This window comes from Bos javanicus, chromosome 19, assembly GCF_032452875.1.
Source record: "Bos javanicus breed banteng chromosome 19, ARS-OSU_banteng_1.0, whole genome shotgun sequence".
NCBI lineage: Eukaryota > Metazoa > Chordata > Mammalia > Artiodactyla > Bovidae > Bos > Bos javanicus.
This window is the reverse complement of record NC_083886.1, coordinates 10,885,126-10,902,061: the sequence shown is the minus strand read 5'-3', so window position 1 is coordinate 10,902,061 and position 16,936 is coordinate 10,885,126. Positions and strand designations below refer to the sequence as shown.

The 16,936-nt window shown below is 44.4% G+C and overlaps 1 protein-coding gene and 1 non-coding gene across 15 annotated transcripts in view; both read left to right on the top strand.

The window, feature by feature from the left end:
* Positions 1-16,936, top strand: part of TEX14 (testis expressed 14, intercellular bridge forming factor) — a 149,790-nt gene that overhangs the window by 83,202 nt on the left and 49,652 nt on the right. For all 14 annotated transcript variants that reach the window (XR_009731199.1, XM_061390136.1, XM_061390130.1 and 11 more), the window contains 6 exons: positions 7,666-7,780; positions 11,635-11,800; positions 12,580-12,713; positions 14,728-14,809; positions 15,376-15,506; positions 16,614-16,727. Coding sequence is in view for 13 of the 14 variants with exons in the window: in XM_061390136.1 (XP_061246120.1) it covers positions 7,666-7,780; positions 11,635-11,800; positions 12,580-12,713; positions 14,728-14,809; positions 15,376-15,506; positions 16,614-16,727 (742 nt within the window). In the remaining variant the exon portion in view is untranslated. The remainder of the gene's footprint in view (positions 1-7,665; positions 7,781-11,634; positions 11,801-12,579; positions 12,714-14,727; positions 14,810-15,375; positions 15,507-16,613; positions 16,728-16,936) is intronic.
* On the top strand, positions 6,328-6,542 carry LOC133233192 (small nucleolar RNA U3). The gene has a single exon (XR_009731666.1). It is a non-coding gene; the product is annotated as a small nucleolar RNA U3 (small nucleolar RNA).

The window sequence follows — 16,936 nt, the reverse complement described above, 5'->3', positions numbered from 1 at the left end:
GTTGCAAAGAGTCAGACACGACTGAAGTCACTGAGCATTTCCCACAGGCTGCAGGGAAATACATATGCAGTCTAGGCTTTGATACAAAATTAGCTGACACTCCGATCTTGTTATGAGTAATAGGATAGGAAATTGCTTGGAAAAATGGATTCAAAGTAGCTTTAAACTTAATATTGATATATCCTTAGTTGTTTTAAGATGGTTTCTTTACCCCCTCAGTGTTGATTTTTTCTTTTATTAGGTTAGTTTAACTAAGTGCATTTTAAAATCAGCCTTTTAATATATAGTATGCTGATATTTTTATTTTCTTCATCTAAATATTTTTCTTTTGAACCTCCCTTTTAAATTATTTCAGGCTAATAGATCATATATTTTTCCTGACATCTATCTTCAAAAGCTACTCTAACTTTATGCTGGGGCTGTTAATACATTACACTTGTCATTGCACCCTGAGCTAGAGAAATCAGCAAAATCTCTTAATTCTACTGATTATTATATATTGTTCTCTTTAGGTAAAAGCAGGCTTAATTTCCTGTTAGAGGTAGTAATGCCTTTTGAAAACTGCCCTTATTTAAGTGCTTACATTCAGGGAATTCCCTGGTAGAGATGGTTGGATGGCATCACCGATTCAATGGACATGAGTTTGAGCAAACTCCAGCAGGAGTGGTGAAGGACAGGAAAGCCTGGGGTTGCAAAGAGTCAGACATGACTGAGTGACTGAACAACAACCACTGGTTAGGACTCCATGTTGCCACTGCCAAGGGTTCAATCCTTGTTGGGGAACTAAGATCGCACAAGTCAAGTGGTGCAGCCAAGAAAAGAAGAGAGATAAACAGTGAGAAATAAAATATTTCCTGTCATATAAGTAAACAAGGATGTCACAGTAACCAGCAATCGCAGCCCCCACAGATGTGAGCTGTGAGCCCTGAGGAAACTCAGGAAGAACATCTACCATCCGTTGAGCAGCTGTCAGACCGCAGCAACTCCCCATGGTGAGCTCTGAGGAAGCTCAGAACCGAGACTGCTGGCCCCAGTTAGCTGAGTGAGTATCAAAGGAGTGTTTCCGTGAGCCCAGGCTCTTGCCTCATCCATAGACAAGCACTAAATTCCTTCACTTGAGATACCTGGTTTTCTTTAAGAATAATCTTTTGACGTTCAGACTACCTGCCCTTTGTTGCAACACTTCTATAGAACCTGGCTCCTCCCCTCGCCTCCTCAGAGCAGTTCTCTCAGGGTCAGTTGAGATGCTATCTCCCAGGCCTGGAAGACCTAAAATTTCCCACCACATAAAACAACTCTCCACTTTTCGGTTGTGAATATTTTTTTAAATCCACAGCAACAGCATATATTCAGCCAATTCAGTTTTCATGCCAGTAAGTTAAGCCAGTTTCCCCTTGCAGTTTCACTTACCCTGGTCCCTGTACTTAAATTTTTAATTATCACTTTTGTCCTATTTTTACTTTTCACTTGAGTTCATGGCTTTAAGAAATCACTTGTCAGGAAATATCTGGAACATGCTTTCTTGAGTGATTTTTTAAAAAAGTATTTTTCTGTTAAAAAAATTGTTTTTGTTTTTGTTTTTTTTTTGGCTGCTGTGCAGCCTGCAAGATCTTAATTACCTGACCAAAGATTGAACCCATGCTCCTTGCAGTGGAAGCATGGACTCCTAACCACTGGACCAACAGGGAAGTCCCTGTTAAAAATGTTTTTATTACAAAAATTGGGACTTCCCTGTTGGTGCAGTTGGTCCAGGGACTTCCCTGTTGGTGCAGGGAGCCCAGTTCTATCCCTGGTCAGGGAACTAGATCCCACATGCCACTACTCAGAGTTCAGATATCTCAGCTAAAGATTCCATGTGCTGTGATGAAGACCCACTGTGGGTGCATACTTAGTCATGTCTGACTCTTTTCAGCCCCCTGGACTGTAGCCCACCAGGCTCCTCTGGCCATGGAATTTTCCAGGCAAGAAATACTGGAGTGGGTTGCCATTTCCTCCTCCAGGGGATCCTCCCTACCCAGGGATCAAACCTGAGTGTCTTGTGCCTCCTACATTGGTAGGCAGATTCTTTACCACTGTGCTACCTGGGAAGCTCCTGGTGCAGCCAAATAAATAAATATTAAAGAAAAATGTTTTTATTGGGAAGCCCTGATGCAGTGGTAAAGAATCCTCCTGCTAATGTAGGAGACTCAAGAGATGAGGGTTTGATCCCTGGGCTGGGAAGATCTCCTGGAGAAGGAAATGGTAACCCACTCCAGTAGTCTTGCCTGGAGAATCCCATGGACAGAGGAGCCTGGTGAGCTACAGTCCGGGGGGTCACAAAGATTCAGACACAACTGAGCACACATTCCCAGGGCTTTGACAAAGCAGGTTGGTAGCTGGGATGTCCTTCAATCTTTTGTTACAAAAAATAAGCTATTTTAACCAGTGAAATCAAAGATATACAAATATAGTCTAAAATTGCTAATCTGCCTTTATGAAATTGGTATCACACTATAATGTTCTGTAAGTTGCTTTTCTCATTTTTTTGAAATTCATATATTTATTTCAAGAAACAGGAAAAGACAACAAAATCATTCAAAATCACTATCAGAAGAAATTCAGAGCCCTCTCTGATGGTGTTTGTTTCGCCTTGTTTTTGTTTTTGTTTTTGTTTTCGCCTTGTTTTGTTTTTAATGCTTAAGAAAGTAGTAGTGGATAAAAAAAGTAGTGGGTAAGTTGATACTGTAAGTTTATTCATTTGATTGTTCATTTAACAAACATGATCAAAAGGATTTTATATTGGAGCAAACAATAAAGGAGTGAACAAATAGCAGTTAGTTTAGTGTGTGTGTGTGTGTGTGTGTGTGTGTCTGAAGGATAGAGTATGTACAAGATGTTTTAGGAAGTAAGCACTGAAAGGCAAATTGGACCAGACTCTAGAATGCCATAAATTCCAGGCTAAAGAGCTTCTCCTGAAACGCAGTGGGGCCCCATAATCCTTGCCACTCGTGTCTTCAGCCTGCCTTTTGTCTGTGGAAAACCTGTATTACCTAGTGTGTGTGTGTGTGTGTGGGGGGCGGGGTCCAGCTGCTCGCCGCTCAAAAGCCAGTAAATAGGCCAGGTTGGTGGAAAGAAAAATTTATTTTATTTCAGATGCCAGCGACTTGGAGGGTGGTGGACATCTGAGAGCACCTGTATCACTTGCACAAAATAGATTATCATTTGAAAAACTTTATGTATTCATTTTTGGCTGTGCTGGGTTTTTGTTGCTGTGCCTGAGATTTCTCTGGTCGTGGTGGGAAGGGGGCACCTCTCTAGTTGCGGTGTAGAGGCTTCTCGTTGTGTTGACTCTTCTGGTTGCGGAGCGCCAGCGCAGTAGTTGTGGTGCAGGGACTTAGTTGCCCTGCAGCATGTGGGGTCTTCCCAAACCAGGGACCCAACTTGTGTCCCCTGCATTGGCAGGCAGATTCTTAACCATTGGACCACCAAAGAAGTCCAAAATGGATTATTTTTTAAGCTTAAATCCCATTACTGGTTAAAAAAGTGTTGGAGCCAGTCAGAATGGCTGCGATCCAAAAGTCTACAAGCAATAAATGCTGGAGAGGGTGTGGAGAAAAGGGAACCCTCTTACACTGTTGGTGGGAATGCAAACTAGTACAGCCACTATGGAGAACAGTGTGGAGATTCCTTAAAAAACTGGAAATAGAACTGCCTTATGATCCAGCAATCCCACTGCTGGGCATACACACTGAGGAAACCAGAAGGGAAAGAGACACGTGTACCCCAATGTTCATCGCAGCACTGTTTATAATAGCCAGGACATGGAAGCAACCTAGATGTCCATCAGCAGATGAATGGATAAGAAAGCTGTGGTACATATACACAATGGAGTATTACTCAGCCATTAAAAAGAATACATTTGAATCAGTTCTAATGAGGTGGATGAAACTGAAGCCTATTATACAGAGTGAAGTAAGCCAGAAAGAAAAACACCAATACAGTATACTAACGCATATATATGGAATTTAGAAAGATGGTAACAATAACCCTGTATACCAGACAGCAAAAGAGACACTGATGTATAGAACAGTCTTATGGACTCTGTGGGAGAGGGAGAGGGTGGGAAGATCTGGGAGAATGACATTGAAACATGTATACTATCATGTATGAAACCAGTCGCCAGTCCAGGTTCGATGCACGATACTGGATGCTTGGGGCTGGTGCACTGGGACACCCAGAGGGATGGTATGGGGAGGGAGCAGGAAGGAGGGTTCAGGATGGGGAACACGTGTATACCTGTGGCGTATTCATTTCAATATTTGGCAAAACCAATACAATATTGTAAAGTTTAAAAATAAAGTAAATTTTAAAAAATACCTAAAAAGAAGTGTTGAAATTTTAATTTTTAATATTTATAAAGTAGGTGTTATTTGCTAAACTCTGTTAGATACTTCAAATCCATCATTTTAGCTCATATCCACTCACTGATTGAACCCCCTAATGTTGCCTGCTTGCTTAGATTTTTGCTTTTCCCATTTAATAGTACATTTTGTCTATCTGTATTCTAACTGATAGAGATGTAATTCATTTTAGTTAACTGCAAGATTTTATTATCTGCATTACCATAATTTATTCAACTGTGCCTGTACTGGTAGATATTAAGATTTCTTTTTTGGCTGTTTGTTTTATTAGAAACAATGCTTTGATAAAGTACTTTGTAATACATTTTTACATAATGGGTTTTTAATACTCAAAGTGGGATTTCTGGGTCAAATTTTTAATAAATATCGCTACGTTGCTTTCCAAAGGCATTGTAACTGTTCACACTTCCAGTTGCATTTAGGAAAGTGTCCCGTGTTCCCACCTCTTCTGCAGCACTGAATATTTTCTCATTTTTCAATTTTTTTTCAAGCTTTAGAGGAAGTTTATTCTTCTTCCCACTGTTTGAACTCAGACATCATGTTGTATTGGTTTATTGAATATTCCAGAGTAGGGTGAAATATCCATCATTTCCAACATTCCTGGCAGAACAGCTTGTGCAAAGGAACGTGATGAACACGAGGGGCTGAGAGACTACAGTCCATATGGTCTCAAAGAGTTGGACACGACTGAAGTGACTTAGCACACATGCACACACATTATGGCTGAAGTGAGGGGGGATTTGGTGCAAAATAAGGCTGGATAGACTAGTGTGGGCCAGACCCTATGGGACTTGGTAAACTGTTTAGAGAAAGGCTATCTTTAGCCCAAGAGGTGGGAAGTAACTCTGAACTAAAAAAAATGCACAACGTGAGAGTTGCGAGTCACGTTTTATTTGGAGTAATATGAGGACTGCAGCCTGGGAGACAGGATTTCAGATAGCTCAGAGAAACTGATCCATAGAGGTAGCGGGAAAGGTCAGTATATACGTGATTTTGGTAAAGGGAGGGTACATTCAATCAAGCACATTTTTTTTTCTTAGAAAGTTTCTGCTGATCTCGTGAAGCTTCTGCGAGTCACGAGAAAGTGTTGTCACCATGAAGGATTTTAGTGCTTTTCTAACTATGAGGAGATACAAGAATTGGGCTCATAAAGTGAGCTCCTAGAACATCTGTCTGAGGACCTATCCTGCCAGTTTTCTCCAAGCACAGAGTGCCTCATTTCTGCTCTCCACCTCGAACTCCTTCAGGGTGTGTTAAAGATCAGCAGCACATGATTTAAACCCTGTAGAGGTAGGTAGCAAGCACCCATGGCAAGCGCCAGATTGTAGCTGACACTACCAAAGCTTTAAGCAGGGGAATGACCTACCGTTCTGCTTATTTAAACGCAATTTTTATCTACATAAAAATTCCTTGGTTTGGGGAAAAAAAAATCCCGAACAATATTTCTATTTTGGCCTTTTGATCATAGCATAAAGCGGTCTGGAAATGTAATAGGTTTTGGCTTCAGTTTGTTCCTTTCACTATCCACTTGGTCCTCTCGTGAAAGGCCTCCTTGCTTCGGCCGCCCATTTCAGAAGAGGCGGAAGGCTCAGCCTGCCGCGCAGTCTGTAGTCGTCAGCCTTTTACGTAATCCTGATGCTGCGGGTCTGCGGGGACAAACGGGGAGGGGTTGGAAAGAACTGGCGTGTGATTGGCTGCTTAAAAGCCGTATGTTAATTAAGTAGCAATTAGAACTGGCCTCTGAACCGGTGAGAGTGTTCAAAAAGATTTGTCAGTCTTTGGTAATGCAAGGATTCTTTAGAAAACACATACCACATGCCAGTGTATATTTTCAGAGGAAATGCGATTAAAAAAAAAACAAAAAACTCACCATCAGTGCAATATGTGTGCCTTTTGTACACCTCTTGAACACGGGGAGTGTGTGGTTAAGACTATACTTTCAGGGATCATTTCTATAGTTCGTTACTAGAGAAGTTTCTCTGAACGTGTAGAGCACCCGAAACCACGAGGAGGAGATAAAGCGTTCTCTTCTGAGCGTGAAGTCGGCTTTCGGTGTTGCTTCTGCAGCTGCCGTTAGCCATTGATGATCGTTCTTCTTTTCCTTTTAGGAGATGAAGAGGGAGAGAACGTAATCTGAGTGGTTTCGGGTGTTTTTTATGATGGTGTTGTATGAGTAGCTTTTTACTAGTACTTTTTACTTAGGGTATGTGGTTTTTCATTCTAAGGTATTGTAGGTTATTATTTGTGGAGTAGTGTGCTTTCTGTGTTTGTGGTTTACGCTTATAAGCTGCGGTTCAGTTCAGTTGCTTAGTCGTGTCCGACACTTTCCGACTCCATCGGCCGTAGCCCGCCAGGCCTCTCTGTCCATCACCAGCTCGGACTCCATCCAAACTCCTGTCTATCGGGTCGATGACGTTATCTAACCGTCTCATTCTTTGTCGTCCCCTTTTCTCCCGCCTTTAATCTCACCCAGCGTCGGGGTCCTTTTTCTAGTGAATCGTTGGGGTTTCAGCTTCAGCGTCAATCCTCCCAATGAATATTCAGGACGGATTTTCTTCAGAGTGGACTAGTTGGATCTCCTTGCAGTCCAAGGGGCTCTCAAGAGTCTTTTCCAACACCACAGTTCAAAAACATCAATTCTTTGGTGCTCAGCTTTCATTATAGCCCACCTCTCACATCCATACATGATTACAGGAAAAACCATAGCTTTGACTAGATGGACCTTTCTTTGTTAGCAAAGTAATGCCTCTGCTTTTTAGTAAACTGTCTAGGTTGGTCGTAACTTTTCGAAGGAGCAAGTGTCTGAATTTTATGGCTGCAGTCATCATCTACAGTGATTTTGAGGATATTGACAAGTTTCAGTCCTTTGGGTCACAAACAGTTGGACACGACTGAGTGACTTTTAAACATTTTTTCAGTTACGTTTATGTTACCGCCTTTTGATCCCATGTCTTTTTAGTTTGCTGAGTTTGTTGTGTGTACACATCTCAAGGTATCATGAATTCCCTTTTATGTTGTTTGAAGACTGAGAACATTTTTCATCCCTTTTCTTTTGTTCATGTAGTGGAGTGTAGTTTTCAGCAGGCATTTTCTGGAAACAACATTTTGAGTGTGTAAACCCTAGTTTCTCTTTAGTTGATTCTGTGTCCTTTTGTGTTACTATCAGTAATGAGGGCTTTCATTTTCACTTTAATTAAAAAATACTGTATAAAGGAATTTTAATTTTTCTCTTGTATTTGCATTGATCCTGATATTTGCTTTGCAGGAATTTATGTTGATGCAGTTAACTCCTTGGGCCAGACAGCCCTTTTCATTGCAGCATTATTAGGCCTTACAAAATTAGTTGATGTCCTGGTGGATTATGGAGCAGATCCAAATCAGTAAGTATAATAAGATCACTATCTAGAAAATACACACTAAAGATGAATTGGAGTGTTTGGAAACTAATTTAACAAGATATTAAAAGAAGCTTTACTAATGTATGTTGATGAACTACATTTGTACACTTACATTGAAATATGCTTTATTTTATTTTACTGGTTGCACAGCTTGCCGGATCTTAGTCCCCTGACCAGGAATTAATCCCAGGCCCCCAGTGGAAAATTGGAGTCCTAACCACTAGGGTGCTGTGGCTCAGATGGTAAAGCATCTGCCTGCAATTTGGGAAACCTGGGTTTGATCTCTGGGTCTGGAAGATCCCCTGGAGAAGGAAATGGTAACCCACTCCAGTACTCTTGCCTGGAAAATCCCATGGCTTGGAAAACCCCATGGACGGAGGAGCCTGATAAACTACAGTCCATGGTGTTGCAAAGAGACACTACTGATCTATTTCTTTAAAAGCCTCTTAAAAAACCCACTAGACCACCAGGGAATTACCAGAAACGTGATTTTTAAACTGTTAATAGTTTTCTGAGCAGTTTTACTAGGCCCTATGAAATAAGTGAACCTCACTACTCATTAATTAATTTAGTCATTAACAAGTACTGCTTGTATAGTTCCATCCACATTATTCTTTGTATGACTCATTTAAAAGCACTTTAACGTACCGACAGCTAAGTTCTTAATCAGTGATACTCAGCATTGCCTTGTCAGGATGACATTTGTAGTTGTGGTTCAGAAGAGTTTGAGTAATGGTCCAAATTTTAATATGAAAGCAACACACTGTAATGAGGCAGCTAAAAGTGAACATTTCTTCTGTCCCCATAGGACTTTTTGCTTTGCCCAGGGCCTTCCCACGTAACAGGCAAAAGCAGATATTTTTACAGTTTCCATTGAACAGAACCAGAAACAAATTTTGAGCATTTACATGATTCCATCTAATTTTCACAGAAATGCCAGAATATGTACAATCATAAGTCATAAAATAGCTTTTGTATCTAATATAAGGAGGCCCTGTTGCTAAGTCGCTTCAGTCGTGTCCGACTCTGTGCGACCCCATAGACGGCAGCCCACCAGGCTCCCCTGTCCCTGGGATTCTCCAGGCAAGAACACTGGAGTGGGTTGCCATTTCCTTCTTCAATTCATGAAAATGAAAATCGAAGTAGCTCAGTCATGTCCGACTCTTCTCAACCCCATGGACTGAAGCCTAACAGGCTCCTCTGCCCATGGGATTTTCCAGACAAGAGTACTGGAGTGGGGTGCCATTGCCTTCTCCGATAAGGAGGCCCTACTTAATGTATATTTTTTTAAAGTACTGATTTTGGGAGTTTGTTGTTGTTGTTATAAGATTGTTTACTTAGAAGGAAAAAAAATGGAAACTTGGAGAAGTATAAGGGAAAAAACTAATCAGTATGAGAATTCTGTAACCCAGAGATAACATAATGAACATTTTGCTTTGTTTCCTTCCAGAATTTTTCTGGACTCACATACACTCTGTCTCTACTGTATCGAAACTCAGAAATAGCCCTGCCTGCAATTCTGCAGCAAAAATAAGTAAATAAAAAAATAAAATTATAATAATTAAAAAAGCAAAATAAAAATAATCTTTAATACTCCTGATTAGGGGACTGACCCCCTAGAAAGTTTAAATGGCTGGTCCATAATGGTGCATTGTGTTAATGACAAGTCTGAGACCAGGAGCCCAGCACCTGAAGAATTCAGAAATTCCCTTTTTAGAAATCCCCATCATAACAGGAGGAGGCGGGAAAGGACAATATCAGGAGGAAGAAGGTAGACCCCTTAGCTTTTAATTTTGTGATAGAAACACTTTCATGTACTTTAAAAATATCTTCCATCTAGGTGAAAGGAAATTTCTGGGGGAAGAATGTATTCCTAAGGGCTCCATGGAAATGCTGTGATGGCCTGGGCTTCTTGAGGTCACAGAGTAAGATGCCTGCAGCATTAAGTGGGCTCACTGGGTACAGGCTCTAAGTAGCATCTGATGCAACTGGGCAGAAAAGGAAGCCATGGAGGCCAGATTTTCCAAGAGACTAAAAATCCCAACTTTTATTGTGAAATCTCCAAAGTGGTAAATATTGTCCATTACTTTAAATTCTTATTTTAAAATACTATATGGACCAAATAAAACATGCCTCTGGGTTGCCAAATCAGTCTGTGGGCCTCCAATTTTCAGCCTCTAGGATAAATTAACAAAGCAACACATTTTGATACCACTTGAACCTGGATTCTCTTGTATGATTAGTTGGACATAAGAAACACTATTCCTTTCTTCCTTAGCATTCATGAGAAATAAAAAAATAATATCTTCTCTCTTCCTACTCAGCTGTCTTACTGTTTATGGGAAGAATGATTAGAAAGCTGTAAAACATCATATACAAATGTATTTTTAAAGCAAGGAGAATGCTACAGATCCCGTAGTGCAGCGTGCTAGACTGCGCATCAGGGCTAAGGAGAGGCGAGCACTCACAATGAGCTAGTCCACTGCCTCGTGGGCACCCCTGGGGCACTTGTACAAAAGTACTCATTCCTGAGTGCCGTGCTTGCAGATTCTGATTCAGTCTGCTGTGTAGTCTGATATCTGTATTTTTGACAAATATCCCAATGACTTATTAAATAAATTATGGTATGTCTGTATATTGGAATACTATGCAGCTATTAAAAAGGAATTGAGGTGGCTTGTATGTTTTCATATTGAAATTTCTCCTAGATATATTGTTAAAAGAAAAAATTTAAATGCATAACAGTTAAATAACATTCTTTGTTTTGTTTTTTTGGCCACGTTATGTGGTTTGTGGGATCTTAATTACCTGGCTGGAGATTGAACCCAGGCTCTCAGCAGTGGTGAAAGTGCCAAGTCCTAACCACTGGACCACCAGGGAATTCCCAATACAGCGTGTTATTATTCCTACTTGTACATGCATAAAAAATTTCTGGAAGGATACAAAAACTGGTAATAGTAGTTGCCTCTAGGCAAGAGAATTGTGGGTCTGGAATTGGGAGACTTTCTTATCTTCTTTTCCTCTTCCTTTTTTTATTATTATTTTTAAAATTTCTTCTTTATTTTCCCCTTCCTTCTCCCATTTTTGTTTCTTTTTAAATTAAAGAGAGCAAGCTCTAGAACTTCCCTGGTGGTTCAGACTCCATGCAGGGAGCTCAGGTTTGATCCCCTGGTTGGGAAACTTAAAATCTTGCATGCTGCTTGGCATGGCCAAAAAAAAAAAAAAAAAAAAGCAAACTCTGTAGGTGATCCTGATGTGCAACCATGTTCGGAAACCACAGCTGCATATCACATCTTCACAGCTCATGAAGGGTGTCCCTTCATGTCTCAGATAGTTTATTGGCTTTGGTTAAATTTTTCTGAGTTGTAGGTGCTTGACCACATTGCTGATGTCAAGGTGTGTGGGCCTCTACCATAGCACTTGGGAGATAGAGACATTCTCACATGAGATGATCTCTGCTTAGGCTGTGCTTCACCAGCCTGACCATGTGGCACTATAGACCTGAAGGTTTCAGGGCAGCCAGCGTCAGGGGACAGTGGAGATAGAACACTGGGTTTTGAACCAGATCCATGCCTGGGTGTGAATCTTGGCTTTGCCCTCTTTTTTTCCTCATCTGTAAATTGAGAAATTTACTCCTTGAACGGTGGCGGTGAAGATGGGAGAGGGGGAGGTGTGTAAAGATGGGAGTGTTAACGGTGTTACTGGTGTGTCACTAATGGTGTTAATACAGTTCTCCTATTACCAAAGGTTGCCTTTGCAGTAAGGGAGCCCTGTGTTATCCATGGAAGGGGAGGAGTGTTTCTATGGACACTCACTGTACCCCTCCCCTCCTCCAGCCGCTGCTTTGATGGGAGCACTCCTGTCCATGCAGCAGCATTTTCAGGCAACCAGTGGATCCTCAGCAAACTGCTGGATGCAGGGGGTGATCTTCGACTCCACGACGAGAAGGGTCGAAACCCGCAGACCTGGGCTCTGGCAGCAGGGAAGGAGCGCAGCACCGTGGTAAGGGTGGGCCTGCTCTGCAGACACGCCCGTGGCAGAGCGCAGGGCCAGAGGCCAGTCTGGGGACAGCACAGGGCTTGCAGTGGCCTTGCCATCAGCACTGGGCACACACGCCTGGGATGAAGCAAGTTAACCAACTGTAAAACCTCAGTCAGTTTTTCTGGTCATCCAGTCAGTGGGCAGAGAGGACAAATGTGATTTTGTCTGACCCTTAACTAGCACTTACCCTGCATCAGATGTTCTTAATTAAACTAGTTAAATATTAACTCATTTAATCTTTACAACAATTCTCAGGTAGGTCCTATTATTGTCTCCATTTTACAGATGGGGAAACTGAAGTGCATTGACATTAAGTAACTTGTCTGTAGCCACATGCTGGCAGGTGTGATGTATTTTAATGAGGGCTAAATAATCTAACAAGTGGAAAGAATAAAGGACTTGCACAGTGCTGGGCACATGGAGGGAAGGGGGAGATGGGCAGAGTCCCCTCCCTCTGGTTCTCCTGCTCATTAGCTACTGGGCCTTGGAAACAAGTTAAAATAATACTCCTGCCTCAGTTTCGTCATCTGTTGAATGAAGGATTTGGAGGAAACTATCATCAAATAAACTCCCTGAAAATGGAATCATCTCATTCTGTATCTTTAGGCAATCCCTTGGCCCCTTCCCTTGCCAGAGATTTCCCTGTGGGGGCTCCTGTCTCCTCAGACCATTCTGGTGCCATTGAAAGCCAGGCTGGCCGTTAGTCGTGTGAGGTTGACCGTCCCTGCCGTCTGTTGCAGATGGTGGAGTTCATGCAGCGCTGTGCTGCACACATGCAGGCCATCATCCAGGGCTTCTCTGACCTCCTGAAGAAGATTGACTCCCCTCAGCGGCTCATTAGTGGCGTGCCCCGGTTTGGGGGCCTCATGCAGGGGTGAGTGCTGCCTCAGGCAGAGTCGGATGTTCTGCATCACCCAGCCTTCCCTGTGGGAGCCCTGCAACCTGGGCCACCTTGGTCCCCCCACACCAGTTCCTTCCAGCACCTGTCCACCCAAAGGGATGAGCTTCGAGGGAAAGGATGTGGCCTCTGAAATCCATCAGTGTGCCATCCACTCCTGCTCCCCGCTTCCAGGAATGTCGGGGGAAATGAGTTCTGGGCTCCAGTGGGAAGCACCATATGATTAGCAGGGAAGGAAGGAACTTTTCAGGTCTGGGCTGCCCCGCAGAAAACCCTTTCTCAGCAGAACAACTGGCTAGCTTTTTTTTTTGGTCATCTCAGAACCGTGGAAAGCATGTTCCTTTAATACTAAGGTTGCAGAAGACTGCAAATGCTTAATTTAAGGTTCCTCAGGCTGTTTTAAGCTGGCCTAAGACTTGCTGTCACCTGGGTGGGCAACCTCCCCAGCCCCCATCCCAGCTGCAGGAGGTGGGCTCCCTCCAGGCTTCTCCTCATGCTCAGGAGAATTATTTTAAGTTTTCTGGGCTTTATTAACTTAGGATTTATATGTGGAAAATTGTGTCCCTTGTGATTTTCTCTGATGGCATCTTTTCCTGTTATTGGGGTGGCTAGACTTGTCACCGGAGAAGGCAATGGCACCCCACTCCAGTACTCTTGCCTGGAAAATCCCATGGACGGAGGAGCCTGGTGGGCTGCAGTCCATGGGGTCGCTAAGAGTCGGACACGACTGAGCGACTTCACTTTCACTTTTCACTTTCATGCATTGGAGAAGGAAATGGCAACCCACTCCAGTGTCTTGCCTTGAGAATCCCAGGGACGGGGGAGCCTGGTAGGCTGCCATCTATGGGGTCTCACAGAGTCGGACACGACTGAAGCGACTTAGCAGCAGCAGCAGCAGCAGACTTGTCACACTTTTCACAGGCTCCTGCATCTCATTCTGCACATCAAGTCCTGGTTTTCTTCTCATGACTTGGATGCTTCTCATGAGAGATAAGTTCATGATTCCCTTAAGGACCAGTTACTCCCACCTGCCCTCCTTGGTGCTACTCTTGCCCATCTTGGTTCTTTATTCAACGTGGAGAATGACCTCTTAAAAATGAAAACTGAATCGTGCCACTCACTACTCAAAACCCTTTTAGGGTCTTCCCAGGGCTATCAGGTTTAAGCGCCTGAATCCCTCATCCGGGCTTGGAGCCCCTACTTGGTTCTGGTCTTCCACCTCCTCTCCTGCCAGAGTTAGGATCTTGGCAGACCAAATTTTGTCTTAACAGAGCCGAAGCCTAGTCCCTGCTGCTGTTTTGTGACCTCAGGCCAGCAGATTTCCCCTTTCTGGCTCCATTTTTTCCCGTCTGTAAAATGAGAAAGTTGGACAAGATACTCTTGATGGTTTGTTCCAACTTTGACCATCTGTATGCGTTGTCTGTCGCACTAAGCCCAAACTTAGTGACTTCGAACAACAGTAAATATCTCACACGGTTGCTGCAGGTCAGGAATTAGGGAGTGGCTTAGCTGCGTGGTTCTGGCTCAGGGCATCTCACGATGATGTGGTCAAGATGCAGTGTGGGCTGCAGCGTTCTGGGACTGGAGGGTCCAGTTCCAAGATGGTCACTCGCACGGCTGGCAGATTGGTGCTGGGTGTTGGTCGCCCCCGTGAGGCTGCTGGAGCATCCTCACAACATGGCAGCTGGCCTTCTCCAGAGCAAGGGCTGCGAGAGAGATCAGGGCAGAAATCCTGGGGGCCAAGCTTTGGAACTCACACCACTCGGTCATTTCCGCAGTGTCCTGCTGGGTTAATAGGTCAGCCCTCTCTGACCTGTGCATCGCTACACAAGGGCATGGACACCAGGAAATGCGTATCATGGGGGTCCTTTCAGATGGCTGGCTGTTAAGTAGTAACAACGAAACCAGCTACACATGCTGACAGCTTGGTTCAGCACTGTCCTCTGGGTATGGTTCCTCCTTACTTTCCCCTCCTCTTTTCAATATTTAGAAACCCTAATGGCTCTCCTAACCGACCGCCTAAGGCTGGAGTCATTTCTGCCCAAAATATCTACAGCTTTGGCTTTGGAAAGGTAAGAGGTTGCCACCAGCAGCCACTGTTTGCGGGACTCACTGGGGAATTCCCTGGCCCGGCTTTGGCCTCGGGCCCCACAGCTTTGTCCAACACGGCCTCCCACGTCCTCCCCAAAGTGTTTTCTTCTTTACTGCTTTTGCAGGACAAGTACCCCTCAGTGTTTCTGTCCTTACTGAAAAGTGATGAAAGTCCCGGAGAGTTCTTTTGAATGACTCTGGGCTAGATTTGGGGAGTTTTAGGAACTGAGCCTTTAATTCCCAGTGAAGGCCCCAGACATGTTCTGTGGGGGCCTCAAGGGACCCTTGAGGCCTGGTGCTTCCTGTAGGCGTCTGACCTCTTTGTGTGAGCCTCAGTTTCCTCACCGGCAAGAGGGAAGGAGTATCACAATCTTGCAGGGTTTCTTGGAAGATTAAAGATAATAAAAAGAATTACACCCAGTGCATAGAGGTATCCAGCACATTGGTAAATAGCAGCTGCCTTTATTTTTAGCTAGATGACAAGATTCTGGAAGTAGTTAAGTTTCTCCCTTTTCTCCCACTATTTGAAACTGTGCTTTGCTTTCAGTTTTATCTCACAGGAGGCACACAGCTGGCCTATCTAGGATCTCTTCCAGTAATTGGAGAAAAGGAAGTGATTCAAGCTGACGATGAGCCCACCTTCTCTTTCTTCAGTGGCCCCTACATGGTCATGACCAAGTAAGCAGAAGCTGGCCAGTGGAAGTCGGATTTAGTCCCACAGAAAGAATGGACTTTGTGTGACTTCCCTGTGTGGGGAGGGTTTCTGCCTGAACACAGGGACATACTGAAATGCAAATGTCTCCATCAGGATTTCTCAATCTGGACACCATTGACATTTTTGTTCCCCCGTGTTGTTGGGGGTGGTCCTGTACACCGTAGGATGTTTGGGAGTGTCCCTGGTTTCTCCTCACTAGATTCCAGTAGCAGCTCTGCCTGCACCCCCAACCCCTGCGTTTATGACTGTGACAACCAGAATGTCTACAGACAGGCCAGATGGCTCCTTGTTGAGAACAACTGCTCTGAAAGATTACTCATATCAGTGTTGCAGCCTCTCTGCTCTCTAGAGAATTAGAGGCAGCAGAGTGGCGACTGGCCTCTGATACAGGTCAAAGGGCACTGAAGCCCTGCAGGCATCAGCTAATGGCTCTCTCCAGCTGATGCAGCAGAGATGGCAGTGATAGGATCGGACTCTGACGAAAGTCCCTGGGATGGGCTCAGTCTCCAGCGACCAGCGTCCTACAGGATCACCTGAGTTGTCCTGTCCAAGGTCTCTTGTCCCCCTTGAACCTGGCTGCTGCTTCCCTGCTTAGCAGTCACAGCCGTCTGAGAAGGCCTCTGCAGATCTGCACAGCTCTGTATCTCGTGCAGACGTGCTTCTTGTTTTCCTGCCTGAGCCACGAATTTGTCACATCCTCTCTTCTTCCATCCACATCGTGTCCCTCCCCAGACCAGCCTCCCCACAGGCCTCTCATTCTCCAGACACCCCGGCCCACCACTCCCCACATGGTTGGTGCCCCAGTCTTTCTACCATGCAAACCTGACAAGTCACTCCCTCCCTTAAATCCCTCAGTGATTCCCTGCCACCTGTACTAAGTCCCCGAAGTGCTTTAGGCCCTGGGGGTAGGAGCGGGAAGGACACACCGTTGCGGGGGCAGGGCACAGGGTCGGGGGAGCTGTATAGAACCTGTGTAAACACTGTTCCTCTGATCACGTGTCTGCAGAGGTGGCTGTTCACTCCCTCCTGCTCACACCCCCTCCTGCTCACACTCTCTCCTGCCCTGGCAGCCTGGTGTGGAACGGGAGCAGGGTCACAGTGAAGGAGCTGCACCTCTCCACCCACCCGCACTGCAGCAGGCTGCGGCTGGCCGACTTGTTAATCGCCGAGCAAGAGCACAGCAGGTAAGAAAGAAAACCCAGGAGTGTCTCAGACCCAGGTTCAGGGCTATGTAGGGCTGAACCTGAGGGTGGAGACCAGCCTCCTTAGCCTCACCATTTCCTCCTGGTGGGTTGATTTGACTTCCCAGGGCTGCCAAGAAGGAAAAAGAAGCATTCTTGAATAGCCTGAGTGCTGGGGATGGTGGTAGTGAGAAGCTCAAGTCTGTCCGCTA